This window comes from Megalobrama amblycephala, linkage group LG16 (genome assembly GCF_018812025.1).
Source record: "Megalobrama amblycephala isolate DHTTF-2021 linkage group LG16, ASM1881202v1, whole genome shotgun sequence".
Classification (NCBI taxonomy): Eukaryota; Metazoa; Chordata; class Actinopteri; order Cypriniformes; family Xenocyprididae; genus Megalobrama; species Megalobrama amblycephala.
In genome coordinates, this window is record NC_063059.1 from 8,039,832 (window position 1) to 8,061,382 (window position 21,551).

Sequence of the window (21,551 nt, forward strand, 5' to 3'; positions counted from 1 at the left end):
ATGACAAATGCAAGTTTTGCATTATTTCGTTGTATCTCGAGACTCGAGTCAACTCACATAATAAAATAACTTTGAATGTTTGCCCTTTTTAACTATAATAACGATTGCTTGTTCAGTGACATATGGCCGCTGACGTTAGCATTACTTATTTGCGGTCATTTCTGTGCTTTCTGAGCAGAGTCTGACCAAAACTTTAGATATAACAAGACGGCATAATGTTATTATAAAAACAGGAGAAAGAAAGTGCGCTCGCATGAGACATGCGCGTTAGCTGGAGCGACCTGAAACATAAGCTTTAAGCGTCACAGAAAACATTCGTGTGATAGTTCATATTTTGTTAATGATTTGAAATAGGCTATGTTATTTAAATCCGAATGTGCAAGGCTACAAGCAGTTCTTGAGATTTGAAGTTTGTTTGCATTACTGTTGCACACGATAGGAATAGTAAAACTCGATGATCACTGTTCGCTTGCATTAACTCCGCCCGCTCTGCTTCTGATGGCTGGGGTCACTGTGTTTTTTCACCTTATTTCCCGGCTCATACTTTGCAAGTTACAAAACATGCACAGCGCTGACTGACTCTGAACACGGCCGGGTGAACTCCGAATCAAATCGGCTCGGGTATACACACAATGTTAATCAGACCCGGGAACCGAAGTAATAGATTAGGACCCGACCCGGACCCGGCTGACCATTTAAAATATAGTCCCGAACCCGTACGGGTCCCGGGGTTGGGTCCCGGGTCCTCGGGTCTCGGGTCTTTTTTGTAGACCTCTATTTCACATATCATCACCACACAGTTCGTGCCATATACAGTTTTGGGTGTTTTCATTTTTAATCTTACAAAAGCTTCAAGTGCTGTTAATTATTTGACAATGCAATACGTGCAAAACGAAGCCCGCACATGACATGCAAGAATAAATAAATAAATTGTGTGCATGATTTACTAATTCGCTCCCTCGATTTATACATAGAGGGAACAAATTAGTAAATCATTTGCACGATTTAGCCCAGGCTACTATTTATTTTCTCTCTCATGTGTGGGGCTCTGTAAATAGACAACGGTGGATACAAATTCTCCAGCAACAGGCCTCCTGTACTTCAATTCGGCAACTTTTATTCATGCCACCGCGACAAACTCAGAGGTACTGGATGAGAGATGAGGTGAGAGGAATTTGATTTGTGGCTTCTTGCTTGACGCTTGCTCTCGTTTGCCGTCAAAACGGTTGACCACTGCCGTGTGTGTATTATGTGTCCTGTGGCAAAATGTGGCGAAAACTCCCACATGACGTTAATAGTGTGATTAAGGTGTGTACATTTCTACAATGCACTCCAATAATGCGACTAAAATAGGAATACTCCACCTGTCTTAATTCGATATGTGTTAACTTCTTCGAGTATGACTTTAGTCGGATTAAGGTAATAAAACAATCGCTGTTTACATGGACCTTTCTTAATCAGAGTAGGGCTGCACGATTAATCGCATGCTTTTGTCATGCGTGTCTCGTCAGTAAAGCCGGTTCTGTGATTAGCGGTAAATGTCCATCACCTGCTTTCAAATGAGCGGCACTTATTACAGAGCCGTGTCCGGACAAGCTACGCAATATCGCGTTCGTAATCGAAAGCGATTCATCTGCGATTATGAACACGATATTGCGTAGCTTGTCCGCGAACTACGGCTCTGTATATTAAGTGCCGCTCCATTTGAAAGCAGGTGATGGACATTTACCGCTAATCACAGAACCGGCTTTACTGACGAGACACGCATGACAATCTCGTGCAATTAATCGTGCAGCCCTAAATCAGAGTATTGTCTTAATCGTATTAATATCGGATTACTGCTGTCCATGTAAACGTAGTCACTGAGCCTGTGTCTGTCACTTGTCCTCTTAAAAGTGGAAGCTTGTGCGTAGCTTTGTTGCATTATATTGAAACTTTGTTGATGTTATTGTCATGCATGTTCTGGTTATTTGCACATGAGTTTTATATGGCGATAAAACAAAGCTTTGTTGCGTTTTTTTTTTTTTTAAAGTGGGGATTGGGGGTGCGCCAACCTGGTTGGGACAAAAAAAGTTTGGGAACCGCTGGTTTACATCAACGATACATATCGTCGTATTTTTATATCACAATATCTTGATATAACAATGTATCGTTACACCCTTAATAAATGGCTTCAAATATTTGTCAGTTTTCAGTAAACAGAGTAAAATGTGTCTGTATGTAAAAATTGAGCAGCAAGTTTGTGTATTTATTAGCTATTGTATTATGTGTATATAAGCCATCAGCCACACTGCTCTTGACATATTAACACTGATAGCAGCCTCAGTTTTTAAATGAAGCCAGATTATCTTTTTTTTTATCTTCTTATCTAATATATATTACATTATATTATATTATACTATATTATAAATCATTAGGTGTTTTCTCAAAGGCCAATACCAAGAAAGCAGAATCCAATAGCTGATATAATATATGTAAGACTTTTTAAAATAAACTAATTTACTACTACTTCTAATGATAATAATAAAAATATTAATAATAGTAACAACAACAATAATAAACAAAATAAAACCAGACACTGAGCCCAAAAAAGAAGTTATTTTTCAATGCCTAATGCCAGTTTTAAGGGGGCACTGACTAATATAAATGTTTAATAATTTTACAGTTAGTAAATGATTATTAAACTGTAGTAATAATAAACGAAATCCAAAAACAGAAAAAAAGTAAGAAATGCTTATTTCGTTGCACACTATTTCACTAAAATAATTTGAAAACAGAAAACAGGAATTTATAATGGCTGTTGTCAGATTTTGTAACTGAGGGAAATCTCAAATATCTTTTGAAAACGTTTGAAAAACTCAAATATCAGTCTATGTCAGTCTGTCACCACAAACAATTCAATTATACATTTTTATACATAAGCAAAAAGACCTCAAGGCACAGACAGACAGTTTTATCTGAGATCCCCAAAGAATGCCACGTATCATTAACAAGCCATCTTACCTTGAGCTTGAACTCTAGCTGTGGCAGGACGGACAGCAGTAGATGGCTGTCGATGTTGTAGAGCTCCAGGATTAGGTCGAAGACATGTTCCGACAGATCACTGACTGAAGTCTTCCCCAGCATCAGCACCTGGTTAAAGAACTGAGACACCAAACTGCACATCACACACTCGCATCCATCAACGTCTACCATGCTGCACTGGAAAACGGCTCCCCTTTAAACTCACTGCATATCCGTCTGGTAGCAGCTCTTAACATGGCGTTGATTAGAGATTAGTCTGAGGAAGCTGGTATTAGATCAAAACAAAAAAGTAAGTGGCTTCATCTTTGGGCAGGAAGGGCTTTCTCCAACAGAGCACAGATGTACGGAATAGAAAGAAAATCAGGCCTTTCAGATCTATTAGAGAGTTATTGAGAAGGATTCTTGTCTGGTAAGGACCTCCACACTTATTCTCACTATCTCTGGCACTTTTAATGAGCACTGCAGGGAATAAGGTTCACAGCATAACAGCGCTGCATGCTCCTGCGGGTGTTACTGATGAATGTGTTTAAGCTCAACATGCTGTTTGAGTGTGGAGAGGCACTCTTGATCTCCCGGTTAATGTTGTAAGCCTCAACGAGTTTTTGAAAGCGAAAGGGCTGGAGTCAAATCATGGATGTTCATTAGGGATTATTCACAATTTAAATAAATGAGAAGAACTTTCTCACACCCTTGTAAGTCAGCATGATTATGGCACAGCTGACAAGAGGTAGGGCCATACGTTCTATGCAAAGTTAGCTATTATAAATCACGTTTACTCACATTGGTAATGTATGGCTCTATGGCCTGAGCGGTTCTCTTCAGCAATGCTTTGGCCAGATCGTACGCTTGCTTGTTGAGATTCTGCAAGACAAGATGGAGGAAATTAATAATTAATTACCTATAATGGCAGGTATGTGTGTGAATTTCATGAATCCTGTCAAGAACCTGTTCTGGACCTTATTTTATCCCCAAAACAAACAAATATAATGAAACCTATTTTAAGGGTCATTAAGATTATTTTATATCTTGCAATGTATTTTTTTAGTTTTTCTGTAAATAAATAATTCATATTTTGCTTAAAAATAGAAACCTATTATAAAGGGTCATTAAGATTAATTTATAATTAAGCACATTTTCCTCTCTCAATTTATTGTACTGCCAAAAAAACAATATAATGTACATTGTAAAGCAATTACACATTATGGTAGTATTTTTGTACTGACTTTAATTCAAATTTCAGAATTACTGTTTTAAAGTAAACCATAATCAAATCAACATTGAAAACAATTTAGGGTGAAGTGTGCTTAATTGACATGGAAATTATTTAATAAGCTTCATTTTCTTTACATAAATGTCATTATAAAATTAAAGACAGTAAAAACAAATACCAACATGATATAAAAACTTAAATGCAAATATGCATTAAACAAAAAATATTAAGTTAACTTCAAACAAAACTAAAACCAAGAAGCTTAAGTTCTGCTAAAAGCATTGTGTCATCCACATTAAAATTCATTATGTAAAATTAAAATTTGTAAAAAGTAATGTAAAAGTACATGACTCTGTTCATATGTAATTACTTTTTAAATGGCTTTGCAATGCATGCAACAAATTATGTAAACACATTAATACAGTATTATAGACATGCAATTATAGGCCAAGCTTAAAGTGCAACACATAAACAATATACTGCTCTGTCTCTCTGTCTCTCTCTCTATATGTGAGATTCAAGTTACCTTGTGTGCTGGGACCAGGTTAACCAGAACAGTATCCAGGAGTTCCTGTGAGACAGAGTCACCCTCACAGACAATTGAGCTCATGAGATCCACCATATGCATGTGGACTTTCTGGTTGTGTCCATTGCTAAAAGAAAAACATCACGGTAAACACAAGAACTGACCTAAAATCAGGTGCACCAGGCAATCAAAGTGGAGGAGTGCAAGATGGGAAGCAAGCTTCAATGGGGCAAAGAAAACAGAAACACTTCAAGGTTTTTCCATTTACGCATGAGAGCCGAGTGCTGCAGTGTCCCGCGCACAGAGGACATTTCCGACTGAGTGAACATCAGTGGCTGAGTTGAATCGCCCCCATATGCAGCCTTTATAGCACACATGCAATGAAGGGTTTCCACCTGGGATTCGCACGCATCATTGTCATCTGACCGAACGCGGGGAAATAATATCGGCAAGCAGGAGGCTGACAGCTCATTAGGACATAACAAATAGGCAACAGCTTCACATTTGAATTTCAAACAGAAAACAGCAAAAAATAAGGAGGTGCTTTACTGCAAGATTCAATGATGCACTCTCTAACCAAATGACAGCACTATTACAGGAATACAAAAATACAACTAGGTCATATAATTCATCCTCAACAATAATTTTAATGATATAAAACTAGAAAATATCACTTAAAAAATCTAAATATCTTAATGTTTTAGGTAAAAATATATGTTGGTAAGTATGTATGTTCAAATGACTGTATTTTCATATTTACACAAAATTATATATATAAAAAAAACTTTTGTAAAATTTTGTAACATTGTAAAATGTTACTATGTAACTAGATTTTTACTGTTTTCGCTGTGTGAAAAAAAGGAAATTCAAAATATTTATATAATAAAAATAATATATTTGAATTAGGGTTGCACAGTACACTGGTACTGGGAAAATTCTGGCATGTATTTTATTTAAAACGGTACGATATCATGATTTTGCTAATTTCGGTACTTGATATGCTGCTGTTCCGGCGTTCACAACTACGCGGCAGTGTGCTGCTTTATTGAAGCTCAAACTGCATTGATTAATTGTTAACATCCCTAGAAATTACTTCTCACAAAAAGTTTTCAAATTACTGATTTGATGTGATAATCTGATAATCTAATTTCCCGCATTATAATTTTATATATATTTATATGTATATTTAATATATATATAATATATATATATGTATATTTAATATATATATTTTAGGGCCGTCAAATGATTAATCACGATTAATCGCATACAAAATAAAAGTTTGAGTTTGCCTAATATATGTGGGTGTACTGTGTGTAATTATTATGTATATATAAATACAAACATCCATGTATATATTTGAGAAATATTTCCAAGTATATTTATTTATATTTTTATATAATTTATGTTATATATAAATAAATTTTTTGTACATAAATAACATATTTCTCTTAAATATATACATTAATTTGTGTGTATTTATATATACATATTATTTACACACATTACTCACACATATATTATGCAAACTCAAACTTTTATTTTGTATGCGATTAATCGCGATTAATCATTTGACAGCCCTAATATTATATATATATATATATATATATATATATATATATACATATATATATATATATATATATATATATATATATATATATATATATATATATATATATATATATAAATATAAATAAATAAAGGGCTGTTAAAAAAAAAATGTAATTAAAATTACATTGTGCCGATTAATTTAATTAATCACATGTAAACTTTTAGGCTAAAAAAAACTAAATGAGGATTTTTTTTTTTTTCAGAAGCTGCATCTGAATTGGCATTTAGCTATATTTACAGACTGTTTATTGAAACTCAGAGGTGGCATGAATGCATTTACACTGCAAATACAATTGCATAAATAATGCCATGAGATTAATGGGTGTTAAATGGGTATTAGTGCACTTGTGCTTTTCAGGACAAAAACAGCACTCGTGATATTGCGCTCGTTACTCATAATAAAAAACCTATTAAAGGATAGATTAGTTCACCCAAAAATGAAAATTCTGTCATTTACTCTGCCTTATGTCGTTTCTAACCTGTATGACTTTCTTCTGTGGAACATAAAAGAAGATAATTTGAGAAATATCCCAGTATATTTTTGTTCATACAATGGAAGACAACGGTAACCAAAACAGTATTTTCTTTTATGTTCTGGAAAAGAAAAAGTCATAGAGATTTGAAATGACATGAGGAAATGATACTCTAAATGAGAAACTAAAACTGCCAGTATGTGGCAGTAAAGTGTGTCTTAATTAGAAAGTCATTAGCTGTGTCTGAAAGCTGAAAAATGCTGCCTTCAAGAGAATGCATTCCAGGGTAGGAAGGCATCAAGGCACGTTCAAATCCAATGTTAGCTTCACTTTCTGTCTCCTGATTGATTTTTGAAGGCAGCATAAATGCATCCTTCACCACCTTTGATATCCCACAATCCTGCGCATTCCATTCTGTGACAGTTAAGCTAAAAAAAGATGGCATCTAAAAGTTGTAGTTGGTGGTCAGTTTGTTTAAATGTACATTTTTGACCAATATTTTCCACTTATGTCATTCCTAGTGAGAAATTACTATTGTAGTAATTAAATATTTGCTTAGTTTTCACCAAAGCTCTCTCTATTTTGCTGGGGATCATTAAACCATTATGCCGCCTCAGAAGTCTGTCCGAAATCAGTTTCATGAGCAACTTCATGTGAAAACACTGCCTGCAAAGTCATTGCCTGATAAACCAGCAAGGCCACAAGTAAGCTGCCTAAGTTTTCAGACGTAGCCACTGAGTCATTCATTCGATTAGTCAGACGGCTGATTTATTCAAGAACAAAGTAAATGGCTCTCTTTATGAATGGGCCATTGAATCATCACTTCAACCGAGTCATTCAAAACATGCATTCATTCAAAAATAAAACACCGCTGTGTGTTGCTCAGAGATGCACAATAGTTCTGCTGTGGCTTTATAGATAACATTTTTGTTGGCAAAACTGAGCAAAAACAGACAATATTGTACCTAAAATATAACATAATATTAACTTCTTATTTAGTGAACTGTTGCATAAAATCAATATCACATTTGCACTCGTGCTATTCAGGATAAAAACATGATATTTACTCATTACTTGTATGACATTGCTTAACTATATCATATGATATAAATATGAGACAAAAACCCATATACCCCCAAACACAAAGAAAAATACTGATACAATTTTTTACTCTATTGAATGCTTCAGTGGATAGACATGAACAACAGACTCACTTGATCACTTGAAACAGCGTTCTATAGAGTTGAGTAAAGATCTCATTACTGTCCTCCAATTCAAAGCAGATGTTGTAGGACTTCACCCAAGCGATGTTCTAGGGAGCCAGAGGGGGAAAGACAAGGTCAGATACTGGTTGAAAAACCATTAAGACCTTGCTTCAGAGTGTATTAGTTGGGTGCCATACCTCCAGTAGATAAAAATATCGATTAAACTGGGCACTCTTGGTGTCCTCCAACCCTTTCAGCTGTCGAGTTATGAACATGAAAATATCCTGAGTGGAAAAGAAGAGCAGACAGTTTTAATATTTAAGCACCTGCAAAGGCAAGACTTCACAATGCATAAGAGACAGCAGTGTTATTTTAGTATTTTCTGCAGAACAACTCGATCCGTTGCTGTCTTTTGTTTAAGGTGAAGAAAAACAGACACATGCACACACCCTCAATAATTCTCAGTTTTAACACACACCAGAACAATCAAATATTTCTTTCCTAAAATAAGCCAAATTTTTACTTAATGGGGCCAAAAAAGACTTAGTACTCAGTATACTGGTCATGTAATCTCAACATGGCAGCCAGCATGGTGGGAAAATAAAATGTAATTACAGATATAAAACATTTATAGTTCTTCACTGACATATGCATGAACTAGCATGGCATTCAATAGACTGAGTTTTCCAACCTTAAGTTTATCAGGTGATGTGTACGGTGCCTCGGGGGCGTAGATGCGAAATATATCTGCAAGACAGCAGGCCACGAGCAGTCTGACATCTTTGTCTGGGTGTTTGAGAAAAAAATCTGAGGCGAGATGCAAGGCCAAGTTCAGATAGAGTTCCTTCTCCTCCTCTGAGTCCTGGTCCATGTCCATGAAGGTTTTCACCACCATCTGAGGTTGAAAAACACCACAGAGTCGCGTGTCAACCACACATCCAACTAAAAGTGTGATGCAAGACAATCTAATGGGAAACATACTTTCACTTGGCAGTCCTACTTAAAAATAGACATAAGTGACAAAGCCACAGAGGGAGGAAACTGTATCTACAAGCTGTAAAAACGTCTTGAAATACGAGCTGAAAAATTATCATTTAATTCTGTCTGATAAAATTTCAGCTGTGGTTTCAGTTGAACAAATCTGAATATGAAAAGATCTGCACAAAATATTTCTGATAAAATATCCAAGGAAAAACATCTCTGGCAAGGAATCTGGAACAACTCACCAAAATTCCTAATGAGAATTTCAAATTAATAATTATTAATTATTCTGATTATTGGCAGTGTTGATGTTGTTAAGTAAAACTAACAATTAGTAAAAATCAGGGCTGCAATATTAATCGAAATTAATTAGAAATCACGCTTAAACTGATGTGGCTTAGTACGATTATGAAATCGCAAAGATGGTTTATTTTATGTGCAGCTTGTCAGTGAAACACAGCAGTGAAAGCTGTTCCATCAGAAAGCACTGCGAGTTTGAGTCGCTTATAACATGCTTCAAACATCTTTACAAATATGAAAAGGATTTATGAACCTCTTGTCCAACAAAAGACAACATTCAATAACATGTTTTTACACCAAATTCAATTCATAACGTCAGCCGAGTGTTTGAAATAACATTCTTCTGTGAGATGATGTGGCTTCTTACACTGAATAAGGTCCACAACATATTATTTCATAGAATTCTATACAGTGAAAAAGGCTATGTCGATTAGCATTGAAGTATAAATATACTTTATTATCATGAAAATATCTGAGAAGGCTTGAAGAATTCAGATAAACCATATATTGTTGAATTTGTGTGTTTGTTAGTCATGTTTAAATCAATCAAAGCATTTCAATCTTCTGTTTATTGTTGTTGCCCTCTGGCTTTCAGATGGAGCAGCCAGGGGCGCATTAAAGGGTTAGTTCACCCAAAAATTTAAATCATGTCGTTCTACACCCGTAAGACCTTCGTTCATCTTCAGAACACAAATTAAGATATTTTTGATGAAATCTGATAGCTCACTGAGGCCTCTATTGCCAGCAATGTCACCGAACAAGATCCAGAAAGGTACATATTTAAATATTTAATATTTAAAACAGTTCATGTGACTACAGTGGTTCAACCTTAATATTATAAAACAAAAAAACAAAAAAAACTACTTTTCAACAATATCTAGTGATGGGCGATTTCAAAACACTGCTTAATGAAGCTTCGAAGCTTTACGAATTTTTTGTTTCAAATCAGTGGTTCGGAGCGCCAAAGTCACGTGATTTCAGTAAACAAGGCTTTGTTACATTATAAGTGTTTGAAATTTCAATAGTTCACGTGACTTTGGTAGTTTGATTTGTGATCTGAACCACTGATTCGAAACAAAAGATTTGTGAAGCTTCGAAGCAGTGTTTTGAAATCAGCCATCACTAGATATTTTGTTTTTTTGGCGCACAAAAAGTATTCTCGTCACTTCATAATATTAAGGTTGAACCACTGTAGTCACATGAACAGTTTTAAATAAAGTCTTTTAAATATGTACCTTTCTGAATCTTGAGAGGTTCAGTGACTGCTGGCAATAGAGGCCTCAGTGAGCCATCGAATTTCATCAAAAACATCTTAATTTGAGTTCTGAAGATGAATGAAAGTCTTACGGGTGTGGAACGACATGAAAGCGAGTAAAAAAAATGACATAATTTTAATTTTTGGGTGAACTAACCCTTTAAGATAACCAAAGGCCCCTGGGCTACAGCATTACGGTAGGCCCCCCTACCCCAGATAAAAAAATAAATTAAAAAAATGAGGTTTGACTGACAGTTTGAGGAGCGAATGGATTTACGAGGTTTAGTCACAACCTCTTTTAAATGCTTTTTATTGGTTAAATATTTGTAAAACCCACATACAGACATAAATGATGACAAATAGCATTCATTTTATAAAACAAAAATGACGAAATATAGAGACACAAGGTCCAACAGCGATGATATATTATTATTTGAATAATTTATTTTTACATATTTTTTGGAATTTGATAATTTTCCACGGCACACAGGGTTTTTCCTGCATAGTGAATTATGAGGCGGCCGCCTCCGTCAAAATTCGTGCCGCCTCCGGTTGTCAATAAAACTAAGACAGGCAGTCACATGCTCAGATACCCCTTTTCCACCAACACGGTTCTGTTGTGGGTTCCCGGCCTATGTCCATTCTCAAACCGTTCAAAAGTGATCCGCGGGGTCGGGCGGTCCAAGTAATAAAAAATAACATTACAATTAATTGCGAGTGGATGAGAGATAAATCATTAATGTATTGTTTTGAATAAAGACAAAGAACTCTCATTTCACAGTAAGATGCAACGAAAGCGCGTCACTGTTTTACTTCCCTTTTCAACTGAACGCATTTCTCTTTAGGGAAAACCAATCAATGTGCGTAGAGCACCTAGTGGTCATTAATAAAACACAAAGGAAAAACCCTTCATGAGATAAAGCTATTAAGTTATAAAGCAGTAACTAAAAATATACACAAGCTTAACTAACAGACATTATTCTGATAAGAGTGTTTTCAAACAATGATGTAATGAAACGGTGACAATTTAAGTTTGAAGGGAGTAAAGCCTGTTTAGGCTATTAAAGGTCCCGTTTTTCGTGTTTTTTTTAAGCTTTGATTGTGTTTATAGTGTGCAATATAACATGTGTTCATGTTTCGCGTGTAAAAAAACACAGTATTTTTCACATAATTTACTTATCTGTATACCGCTGTTTCCACTGTCATAAAAACGGGCTGATGACTTCCTTGTTCTATGAAGTCCCTCCTTCAGAAATACGTAACGAGTTCTGATTGTGCCAGCGGTTCCTGTGTTGTGATTCGACAGCAGCTTAGCGCTCCTTGCCCGGAAAGGTCACGCCTCTTACCATAACGTGGAGATGCACGCGCTCAGTGTTATTGTAAACATGTCTTTAATTTTACCCTATCAATTTGAGCCGGAATCAGACCCGGTGATTGGACTGCGGGATGAAAACAACAGCGTTTCGACGACATGGCGACAAACACACTCTACAAACGCAACTCTTGTGTATTCCTGTGGGCGGAGGTTAGTCAAAAAACTGTTTTAGTGACGTCATTAAAGAAGGAAGTAGAGGGATGTAGTCCAAACTGGCCGTTCGATGTAGGCGACTTCTGTTAAATAAAATATCTCGCTTGGCATTGAACTTTGAGCTTTAAAATTTTACAGATTTTATTTATACTCTAACAACAACATTACACAATAACTAAAGTTTGAAACATGGGATCACGAAGAATGGGACCTTTAAGGAAATGTAATTTAGATAAATATTAATTTAGAAGCAACCTACTTCAGTGTATGTATCATGCTTAACACTGAGAATTTGAATAATTGTAATGTGATGATCAGATGCAGATATCTAAATCAGAGAATATAATCAGGTGGTTGGTGGATGGATGATTTATTTTTAACAGTGGATTCAGGTACAAGTCAATGCACAGACTTTTTTATTTGTTCATTTTGCACACTGAACATGGGTCGGAGCTCTCAAAGTTCACCAGATGAATGAATTTATCTTTAAAAGTGTACAAAATTTTCAGACCAAGGATTTTACCACCTCTGCCTCATTTTGAGCCAGGAAAAACCCTGACACACTAGCATAAAAGAAAATGCCATCAAAACTTTTCCGGCCGAAATGCGAGTTGTTCCATGTTATTAATAACATAAATTACACAAAATATTTATCATTCATCAGCAGTAGATCAAAATAATCACTTGGCATAAATGTGGGCTATTTGGTGATTGCAAACTGCTCTAAAAGCACAAGCACGCAACAACAGCACCGGTCTATTCTTTGAAACATGCAGTGCTGGCATTTTCATTAATCAAATCATAGCCTTTTAAAGTTTAATTAAACAATATTGCAGTTTTTCCGTCCCCAGATTTAAAACCTTCTTAAAGTATTGAGGTTTTAAAGCAGCACTGATGTAACAGGGACTGGATCCTATCCGTGCAAGTTAATGAACGCTCAGTGCAAGGCGGCTCCTGAATGACGTTAACTAGTTGTCCAGTACGGTTCTGTTTGCACACAGGGCTTTGCCGAAAGTGCAGTTAAGTGTCCTGAAAATGTATGGGTGTGTGAGTTGGTTTAATGCTGCTGCAAACCCCAATAAATACAAATAATTATTTGTATAGACATACATATACACTCCCCCTTCAAATAAAAAAAAATCCTCCCAGAAGGGGGAATTCCCCCCCTATTTTCCAAAATTAAATTCAAGCCCTGCCATGAATAAATAGAATAAGTTTAGGGCTGGAATGACACATCAATGTAATAGATTACGTGAATTAGTCAATATGCGTGGAATGCGTTGATTCATTGCACGGTTTATGGTCATGCCCGATGATGGCAGCTCAGACTCTTGGGTATGCTGAAAATCAGCCGTCATTACAAAAATATTGAGCCCAATCTAAAGTGTGGAAATTTTTTTAAACAGAGACCAAATAAAATGGTGCTCTGCATGCTCTGTAAAACTGAAATGGCACAGGCAGCACAACTTTTATGCAGGAGCATCTGAAAAGAAAACATCCTGGGGCTCTCCTACTTCAAAACGACGAGACGGCAGCGCAAGTATTTGGACTATTATAGTGATTTTTTTAGTGCCATATTTTGATCTTAATATGGCTGCGTTCATACTGCTTTAATCTCCTTAATGTACAAAACATTTCAGGATTCTCGCTTGCAAGCAATTGCTGTTGTTAATCCTAAAAAGTGGCTATGACCGCAGCCATAGTACACACCTTTCCTAATTAGGCCTACACTCCATAAACCTTATCTTTTGTCATAAATAGTTTCATTATGTACAATTTCATACATAGATTAGTTACAGTTATTTATTGGTAAATTAAAAGGTGCAATATGTAAGATTTCTGTCCGCTAGAAGTTGCTAGAGGCCCATTCAAAACAAAGGCGTAGCTTGATGACGCCAAGTTTGAGCGTGGAATCTTGGGACGTGGTCTTTACCTCAACGGCCGGTGGAAAATAATTGGGATAGGACTGGGAATGGGGAAGAAATCATGTTCATGGATGCGATTATTAACGTTACTGTAGTATGAAGCAGAGTAAATAATTAAATTATTATTATAATTAGACATTTCAATTTCGAATTATTAATTATTCTAATTAATAATTAGATTAATCGATTGGAAAAAAAAAAAATTTGTTAGTTCTAGCCCTAGATAAGTTAATATTATAAACTGTTTCTGCATTTATTGTCAGTACTGGGCTCACAGTTCACATTGGTAGGGTACTTTGTACTGTGTGTGTGGATAACCGTGTTCGTCTGCCACCACAGAGGACCATTTTTGATCCAGGAAATACCCTGTATACATATATATCTATTGTATATCTAACCGAAGAGTGGTACAGACAAGCTTCAGTAGCCATTATTCATTGTAATTACACTGGGGGGAAAAACATTTTCACCAGTAATCAAACTGTTTCCACTTTGATGAATGACAAATTGTTCCTCACCTTCAGTCTCCGAACCATCTCCTCCTTGGAGATCTTATCGGAGATCTCCTTCACCCCCGGCGGGTAGGTGATTTTGCCGTCCGTGGCTCGATTCTTGGAGTGAGCCATGCTCTCCAATCAGTGATCGCTGCAAAAGTGTCAAAAAAGAAAGAGACGAAATTTGTCAGCCCACAGAACGCTTATAAATGAACATCATGGGAATTTCCATCAATTACTCTTTTGGAAAAGAATGTGCCATTAAAGAAATGATCTAATGGATCCTGTATAAAGATTTGACTACCCCCCACCCCCCAAAAAATAAGAAAACATAAGGCAGAAACAGTTTGTTTTTTTATGAATTTGTTTTTTTAGAAAATTGCTGGATGCTGGCCTAAACCTCACCTCCTGTGGATAGTTAAATATTGACGGCTCTAAAAAACCCATTTTAGAAAGAGCAGTCTCATGCATTTCATTGCCACGGAGACATTTAAATTCAAAGAAATGCTACACTTTCAATTCAAGCTGGTGTGCACAGAGGTTTTTCAGATTATCCAACTAAAACACTACACCCACATATGAATTATAACACCAAACAGTCTAATCTAAGTAGACAAGTCAAAAATGAATACAATTACATAAATGTTGTGGATAATTCACAACATTTATAGACAGTTGTTATAGACAGAGTTATAGACAGCACAATTAAGCCTACTGGCATAATGAAGAGTTAAGATTAAATAAGGAAAGACACTATGAAATGCTTCGTCAAGCCAAGTTATTTTCCATGTAACAAGAAGTTGCAGAAAGATGCATTGCTTGTAATTTTTTTAAAAGGTCAATACTCTTTCCTTTACATCACAACAATGAACTATGCTTTACTTGTCATTAGCAAAGTTTCTATCCAGTTTTTGCACTGTTTTGTTATTGACAAAGTAAATATGCATTAAAAAAAAGTTTGTGAAACTTGATATCTCCAGCCTTTTACCAACAAAATGGTGTGTGTAATGACGTCATCCATAAAAAAATGCATTGTCGCATGTTGCCCTTGAGCCGTTTCCATACATAATTTCAAGTATATCGCAAATTATATCATATCTTTCGCATCTCGAATATTTCTAAAATATAGAGAGTAATGAGACAATTCGAAGTTTGCTAGTGTACGGCTTATTATTTTCACAAATTATATTATTAAATTAGGAAATAATAGGAAATATCAGATGCCGACAGCGAAGATTGTGTGACAGGACTGCATGTAACTGCCTTTGTGTGACGAAGCCTACATTGAACACAAATTTTAACATTTAAAAAAAATGTAGGGTTCATAAAAAAGATTGGTACAGTCTTTGCATATAGCAGCAATCTTTAACATAAGCTACACTTGAACATGCAAGCCAGTCGCGGTTTGACGCGGCCACATATAGCCTAATTCAGATTTAAATAACATCAGTTTGATCAAAAGCATCAAATAGCTGCTTTTTTTTTTTTTCTTCCTTTCCTTCAGATACAGCTGTGACCTAAACATTTTGTTTATTTACGCTTTAAATATGTAGCTTAACTGATGTGGGTCTTATTCTCACAAAAAAAAATTAAAATTTGCTTATAGCTTTTTGGATTCAACCCACTTTATTTTCCTCATTTGTTTTAGATAAAACTACATTACATATAAATTGTATTTATAAAATTATTTATTATTTATTTACAAGCGTCATGTTTGTGATTTCAACCAAAACTTTATTATATTATAATAAAGTACAATAAATATTATAATAAAGTTTCGGTTCAAATGCATGGTTGAGGAAAACACAGCGTCTCTGCAGCTCGTCAAAATAAAAATGGGTCATAGGAAATACATAATATTATTTTTATAAACAAGTGTCACTTCGTTTTGTACTGTTATGTAAACTATTTAGATCAATACTTCATAATCATAATCAATATTCACTTATTATTTTTTTCTGATTGCCTATTATTTTTAAAATGTGAGAAACAGCCACCTATTTATACACTGTAAAAATATTGTTGCAATTAGTAATCACAACTTAAAAATTTGTGTTAGAATAATTTTCTCGGATTTAACTTGTAATAAAAGGAAAATCATGAAAAAAAATTAATTACAAAACTAAGGATAAATGATGTTTGTCTTTTTCTTACCAAATACCAACAGTAATAAAATAAGTTTATATACAATTTAATAATATGATATAATAGATTTAATGCAACTTTGAACATTACAGAGAAACAGTGATCAACATCACGAGCATGGACGCTTTGTGTAGACAAATTCTGTCATGTGACACCACCACATTTATTTGCGTCAAAGCCCTTTTACTCGACAAAAAGTATCTCCAAAATAATTCTTGCAACATTTGAAGTATTAATATAGAATTTATGCGTTAAACTTAACCGAAAAAAAAAAAAAAAGATTGTGTCGATAATTGAGAAACCATTGGGTAACCTTTTTTTGCAAAAAAAAAAAAAAAAACACCTTGGATGGAAACCTGGCTATTGATAGTCAGAACTAGCTGGTATTGGGAGGAGGGGCATTCTCATTCTAGAAAGCATTTGATTGGCCAAAAATATACAGTGCAAGAAGAGTTATAGGCCCTTTTCACAGACTGTGATGATGCGTTTTAATGGTCATCAACATTTTTATATTTTCATTTTTTAAAAAACATATGTACATTTATAACACTATATTTAGTATTAAATTACCTTTGCATCAAATTACAAAAAACTAGTTAACGCTGCTGTGAAGGTGTTTCTAAAGGCAGGAACACACCAAACCGACACCGATGAACTAGTGGCGATGAAAGCAGACTGGGGGGTTGGCTCACGTCGGCAGTGTCTGGGTCCAAAGTTGCTCTGACACACCAAACCAACGCTAGACAGCCGACAGCTAAGTAGCACATCCGTTCTGCGCCTGCGTAAGAAGAAATGCCTTTCCGTACCAGCAGGTGGCAGTAGCTAAACAGCCAATCAGAATGATCAGATGGCCGAACGATGACCAATTTCAGCCAAACACACGGAGAAAACTTACCCTGCGTCTCAATCAGCTCCCTAGGTCCTGAATCAGTATTTCATGAAAGTGAATGTGGCTGACTCCCTGATCAGTGCCCTGACTACTGAACTAGGGAGCTGATTGAGACATGGGCTGCACGATATATAGCACGATGCGAAAAATAACATTGAACTTGAACGCGATTATCACTTAAACGTGATTCTTAGTGTGATTATGTAATCGCAAAGGCTGCGATTGTTTTTTATGCGTGGCTTATCAATGAAGTATGGCTCCAAATGCTAATCCATCTGAAAGCACTGCGAGTTTGAGTCGCTTATAATGTATATTTGAAAAAGCAACACGCGTCAAACTTTTTTTCAGACACAAGAAGCATTTATTAATATCTTGTCCAACAAAAGACAACATTTAATAACATGTTTTTACTCCAAACTCACTTCATAATGACAGTTGAGCATCCTTCTGTGAGATGATGTGGCTTCTTACACAGAATAAGGTAGTCGTGTGTTTATTAGTCATGTTTAATCAATCAAAGCGTTTAAATCTTCTGTTTATTCAGCTACAGCGATATGATGCGTGTCTTCTGCTGCAGGGCATATTTTGAGTTTCTGCGCAAGAGCGCCCTCTGGCTTTCAGATGGAGAAGCATTTACTACTGATCACAGAGCCGTACAGCTCTGACAAGCTGTGCATTAAAGGTGCTCTAAGCGATCCTGGGTGGAGTAACTTCCTGTTGACGTTCGAAGTGTTGTCAAACAAAACAGAGGCTAGCCAGTTTGTTTTTGTTGCCGTTTTTGGAGCTTGTGGCGACTACAGAGACCGTGTTTTTTTACAGTGTGTTCTGGGGACAGGCAGCTAGCGGATAGTGAGGAGATGTTTGCTGTATGTGACAAAAAATGTTTTGGCCTAAAAACACGTGACATCGCTTAGAGCACCTTTAAATAATCGCAGCCTTTGCCATATCGCGTGCGATTTTATCACGATAAATCGTGCAGCCCTAATAGAGACACACCGTTAGTCGGCCGACGAAAAAAAAAACTGCCCAACGGCCGACTGTCGGCTTGGTGTGTTCCTGCCTTAATACAGCAGCTAGGGGAGTGACGGTAAAAATTACTTTTCTCTCTTCTGACTGCCATTATCAATCGCTCTCTATTTTTTCCCTCTTTTTGAAAGTTGTGAGAACACTATTGTGAAGTTTTTCTTTTGCTGTTTGAGCAAATTGAAATACAAAAAAATATATATTTAATGTGTTTTCTCATTCACCGCTATAGAAGTTTACCCAACTATGACGACTTCTGAGAAACCCAGAAATGTGAAAAGGGTCCATTATTCTGGCACAATTTTTCCAAGAGAAAATGACCGTCAATTTAAAATGTGTTATCTTAAACACAATAAAGACAATTTCCAATGTTTACAGCCCCAAAATAATTTTATATATATATATATATATAAACAATTGTTACAAAAATTACTTGACTTTACAAAACAATTACAATAATAAATGTACTTTCATTCTGCAATGATAGCTGGAATATATATAAAAACAATGTAATTGATTCAAAACACACACACACACACACAACATATAATAATCATGGATTCTTTAAATAAACAATACGAATAAATTAATCAAATGCAAATAAATGCATTATGAGTCCTTTGCATTCCCCTAAGAGCGATCCATGAAGTTATAACAGCACAATTATGCAAGAAATTAATAATGCAAGCTGAAGTGAAAATAGCTGTCATTTCTAGGGAGGATCAAGTGTTTCACACTCTCTGCAAACAGCAAACGCATTTCACAACACCTCCATGCATGCAATTAGTAAACAATGCAACACATTTACAGACACAATTTCAGCCTTACAAAATTTTGCACGGAAAAAAAGAGAGGCTTACACTCTGACAGCAGGTTGACTTTCTCGGCTGATGTCTTTGTGCTCCGTCACTGCTTTTTCTACAGCCACAACCAGGACAAAATACAGTTTTGATCACATATCAGCTGTCATTTCATTCCTTTGACAGTGGTTTATCCCGTGCAAACCCAGATAACACCCCTAAGGGGGTGTTTACAGGCTAAAATTCATTGCACACCACTACAGCTCCTCCGTTACTATCTAGATCCAACGCATAACACCACGTCCGATCTCAGCATGCAATTGACTATATTAACCCATTACAAAAATGAATGCGAAACTGCAGTAGTAATATCTGAAATGGGTTATGAATCCGATTTAAACAGAGGCTGAAACGGTTTACGAGCAGCTAAGCTAAGCTAACAGAGCTAAAACACAAACACACTCATATGCATGTAACGTTACACACACACGAGGCATCAGAAAAGTGCACGGCCCTCTTTTGCAATGAAAACGACCACGATAGCATACGTTACACGTAAACCAACAACAACTGTCAGAGAAATTTGGATTTTGAGTTAAGACTGAACAGATTTGGGGGGAAAGACAGTGAGAGTCAGATGCCCTCGCATGGGTTAACAGAAGAATAGACAACCAACCGCCGAAAAGGAAAAAGCACCTACTAAAACAGCAACGAAATGACAATTCCCATTAACAGACTCCAATTAGCAGAGATCGATTATACTCGCGTGCGATTTAAAATCAAATAGTCGTTTACCTTTTTGGAAAAAGTGCGCGCTCCACTCGCTTCTCCCACCACTGTGATCCTCCTGTCGGCTTCAAAATGGCGCCAATTTGTCCCTATCTGCACCAGTCAGTGCAGCTCCGCTCAATACAGACCCTTCACTTCCCTCCTCCACTCGAGTTTATTTATTTAAGGGCATGGCTGTGTTTTTTGTGGCTATATTCGCTGTATTAGTTTAGAAAAATACATAAACTGCTATAATATTAATGTAAATGGCCAGTGCATAAACGAGCGTTTGAGTCGCTTAGCAGGCTGGAGCGCGGTGTAACAGCGACATCTATAGGTCATGAGGAGGACAGCAGGCAGTCTCCGCCTTCATACACATTGGATGGATACGGCAATGCACTGCAGCAGTGCTGTTACTGTTGACTAAACTATTAAAAAAAACGTGTTTGGTAATTTAAATTAAGCTGAGATAAAACATAATATAAATATTAAATGAAAAACTTACACTTAGAAAATCAGAAATGCTGCCTTGCAACCAACCAAAAAAAAGAAGTTTAAGTTGAAGAAGTAGCCTATTAAATAGACGAAAGAAGAAAAAAACTAAAACTAAACTTGAAATAAAATTAAAGCTATATATATATATATATATATATATATATATATATATATATATATATATATATATATACTAATGAAAAGGACAAAATTAAAATGATTAAAAACTAAAATTAAAATTAATAATGTTAGTACATAATGCTAAAATAATGGGGGTAATTCTTAAAAGTTGGTGCACTTTGACATTTAAAAAATGAAACCTAGATTTTTAGGAGTCAAGGTTTCATCATAATATGTTATGATGTAAAAAAAATTTTATGCTCAGCTACCTACTTTATTGTTTTTGTCACATCATTGACGCAAGTGTACAAGGAGTTTTGTGCATTGATCCTAGCAGCAATGCATAACAAGAACTACAATTATACACAAATAATAATAATACACTATACATACAATGGATACACTTTACACAAAAATACAGTAAGACAGAGGTGCGACATAAACAGTAAACAGAATTATGCAATGTAATGTAATTCTTTATTTATCTACATTATTGCCAAGGTCACATTTAGGATATTTTAAATTTTTTAACTTTTAGTTTTTCATCTACTTCAGCTTTATTTCAATTAATGAAAACGATTTTTACTAGTTTTAGATTTAGCTGATAATAACACCACTGCTTCTAAGTGGTAAGCAATGCTTATCCCATCATAGATATTTACTCGTTTGAATATAAATGTAGAAATCTAACAGTTGTGGCACTTAATTTTCTAAAAGATGTTTAAATGGGAACATAGAAAAAAAAATTCAAATAGTTTTAGGCTGAAAGCTGTGTT

General features: G+C 35.6%; 1 protein-coding gene across 1 annotated transcript in view; it reads right to left on the reverse strand.

The window, feature by feature from the left end:
- pds5b (PDS5 cohesin associated factor B) overlaps nucleotides 1-20,488 on the reverse strand; it is a 63,145-nt gene extending 42,657 nt beyond the window's left edge. Inside the window, 8 exon segments of the mRNA XM_048160128.1 lie at nucleotides 3,004-3,144; nucleotides 3,805-3,885; nucleotides 4,761-4,887; nucleotides 8,062-8,159; nucleotides 8,250-8,336; nucleotides 8,744-8,947; nucleotides 14,560-14,686; nucleotides 20,188-20,488. Of these exon segments, the coding sequence (XP_048016085.1) occupies nucleotides 3,004-3,144; nucleotides 3,805-3,885; nucleotides 4,761-4,887; nucleotides 8,062-8,159; nucleotides 8,250-8,336; nucleotides 8,744-8,947; nucleotides 14,560-14,667 (846 nt within the window). The 5' untranslated portion in view covers nucleotides 14,668-14,686; nucleotides 20,188-20,488.
- Nucleotides 20,489-21,551: the final 1,063 nt, after the last annotated feature.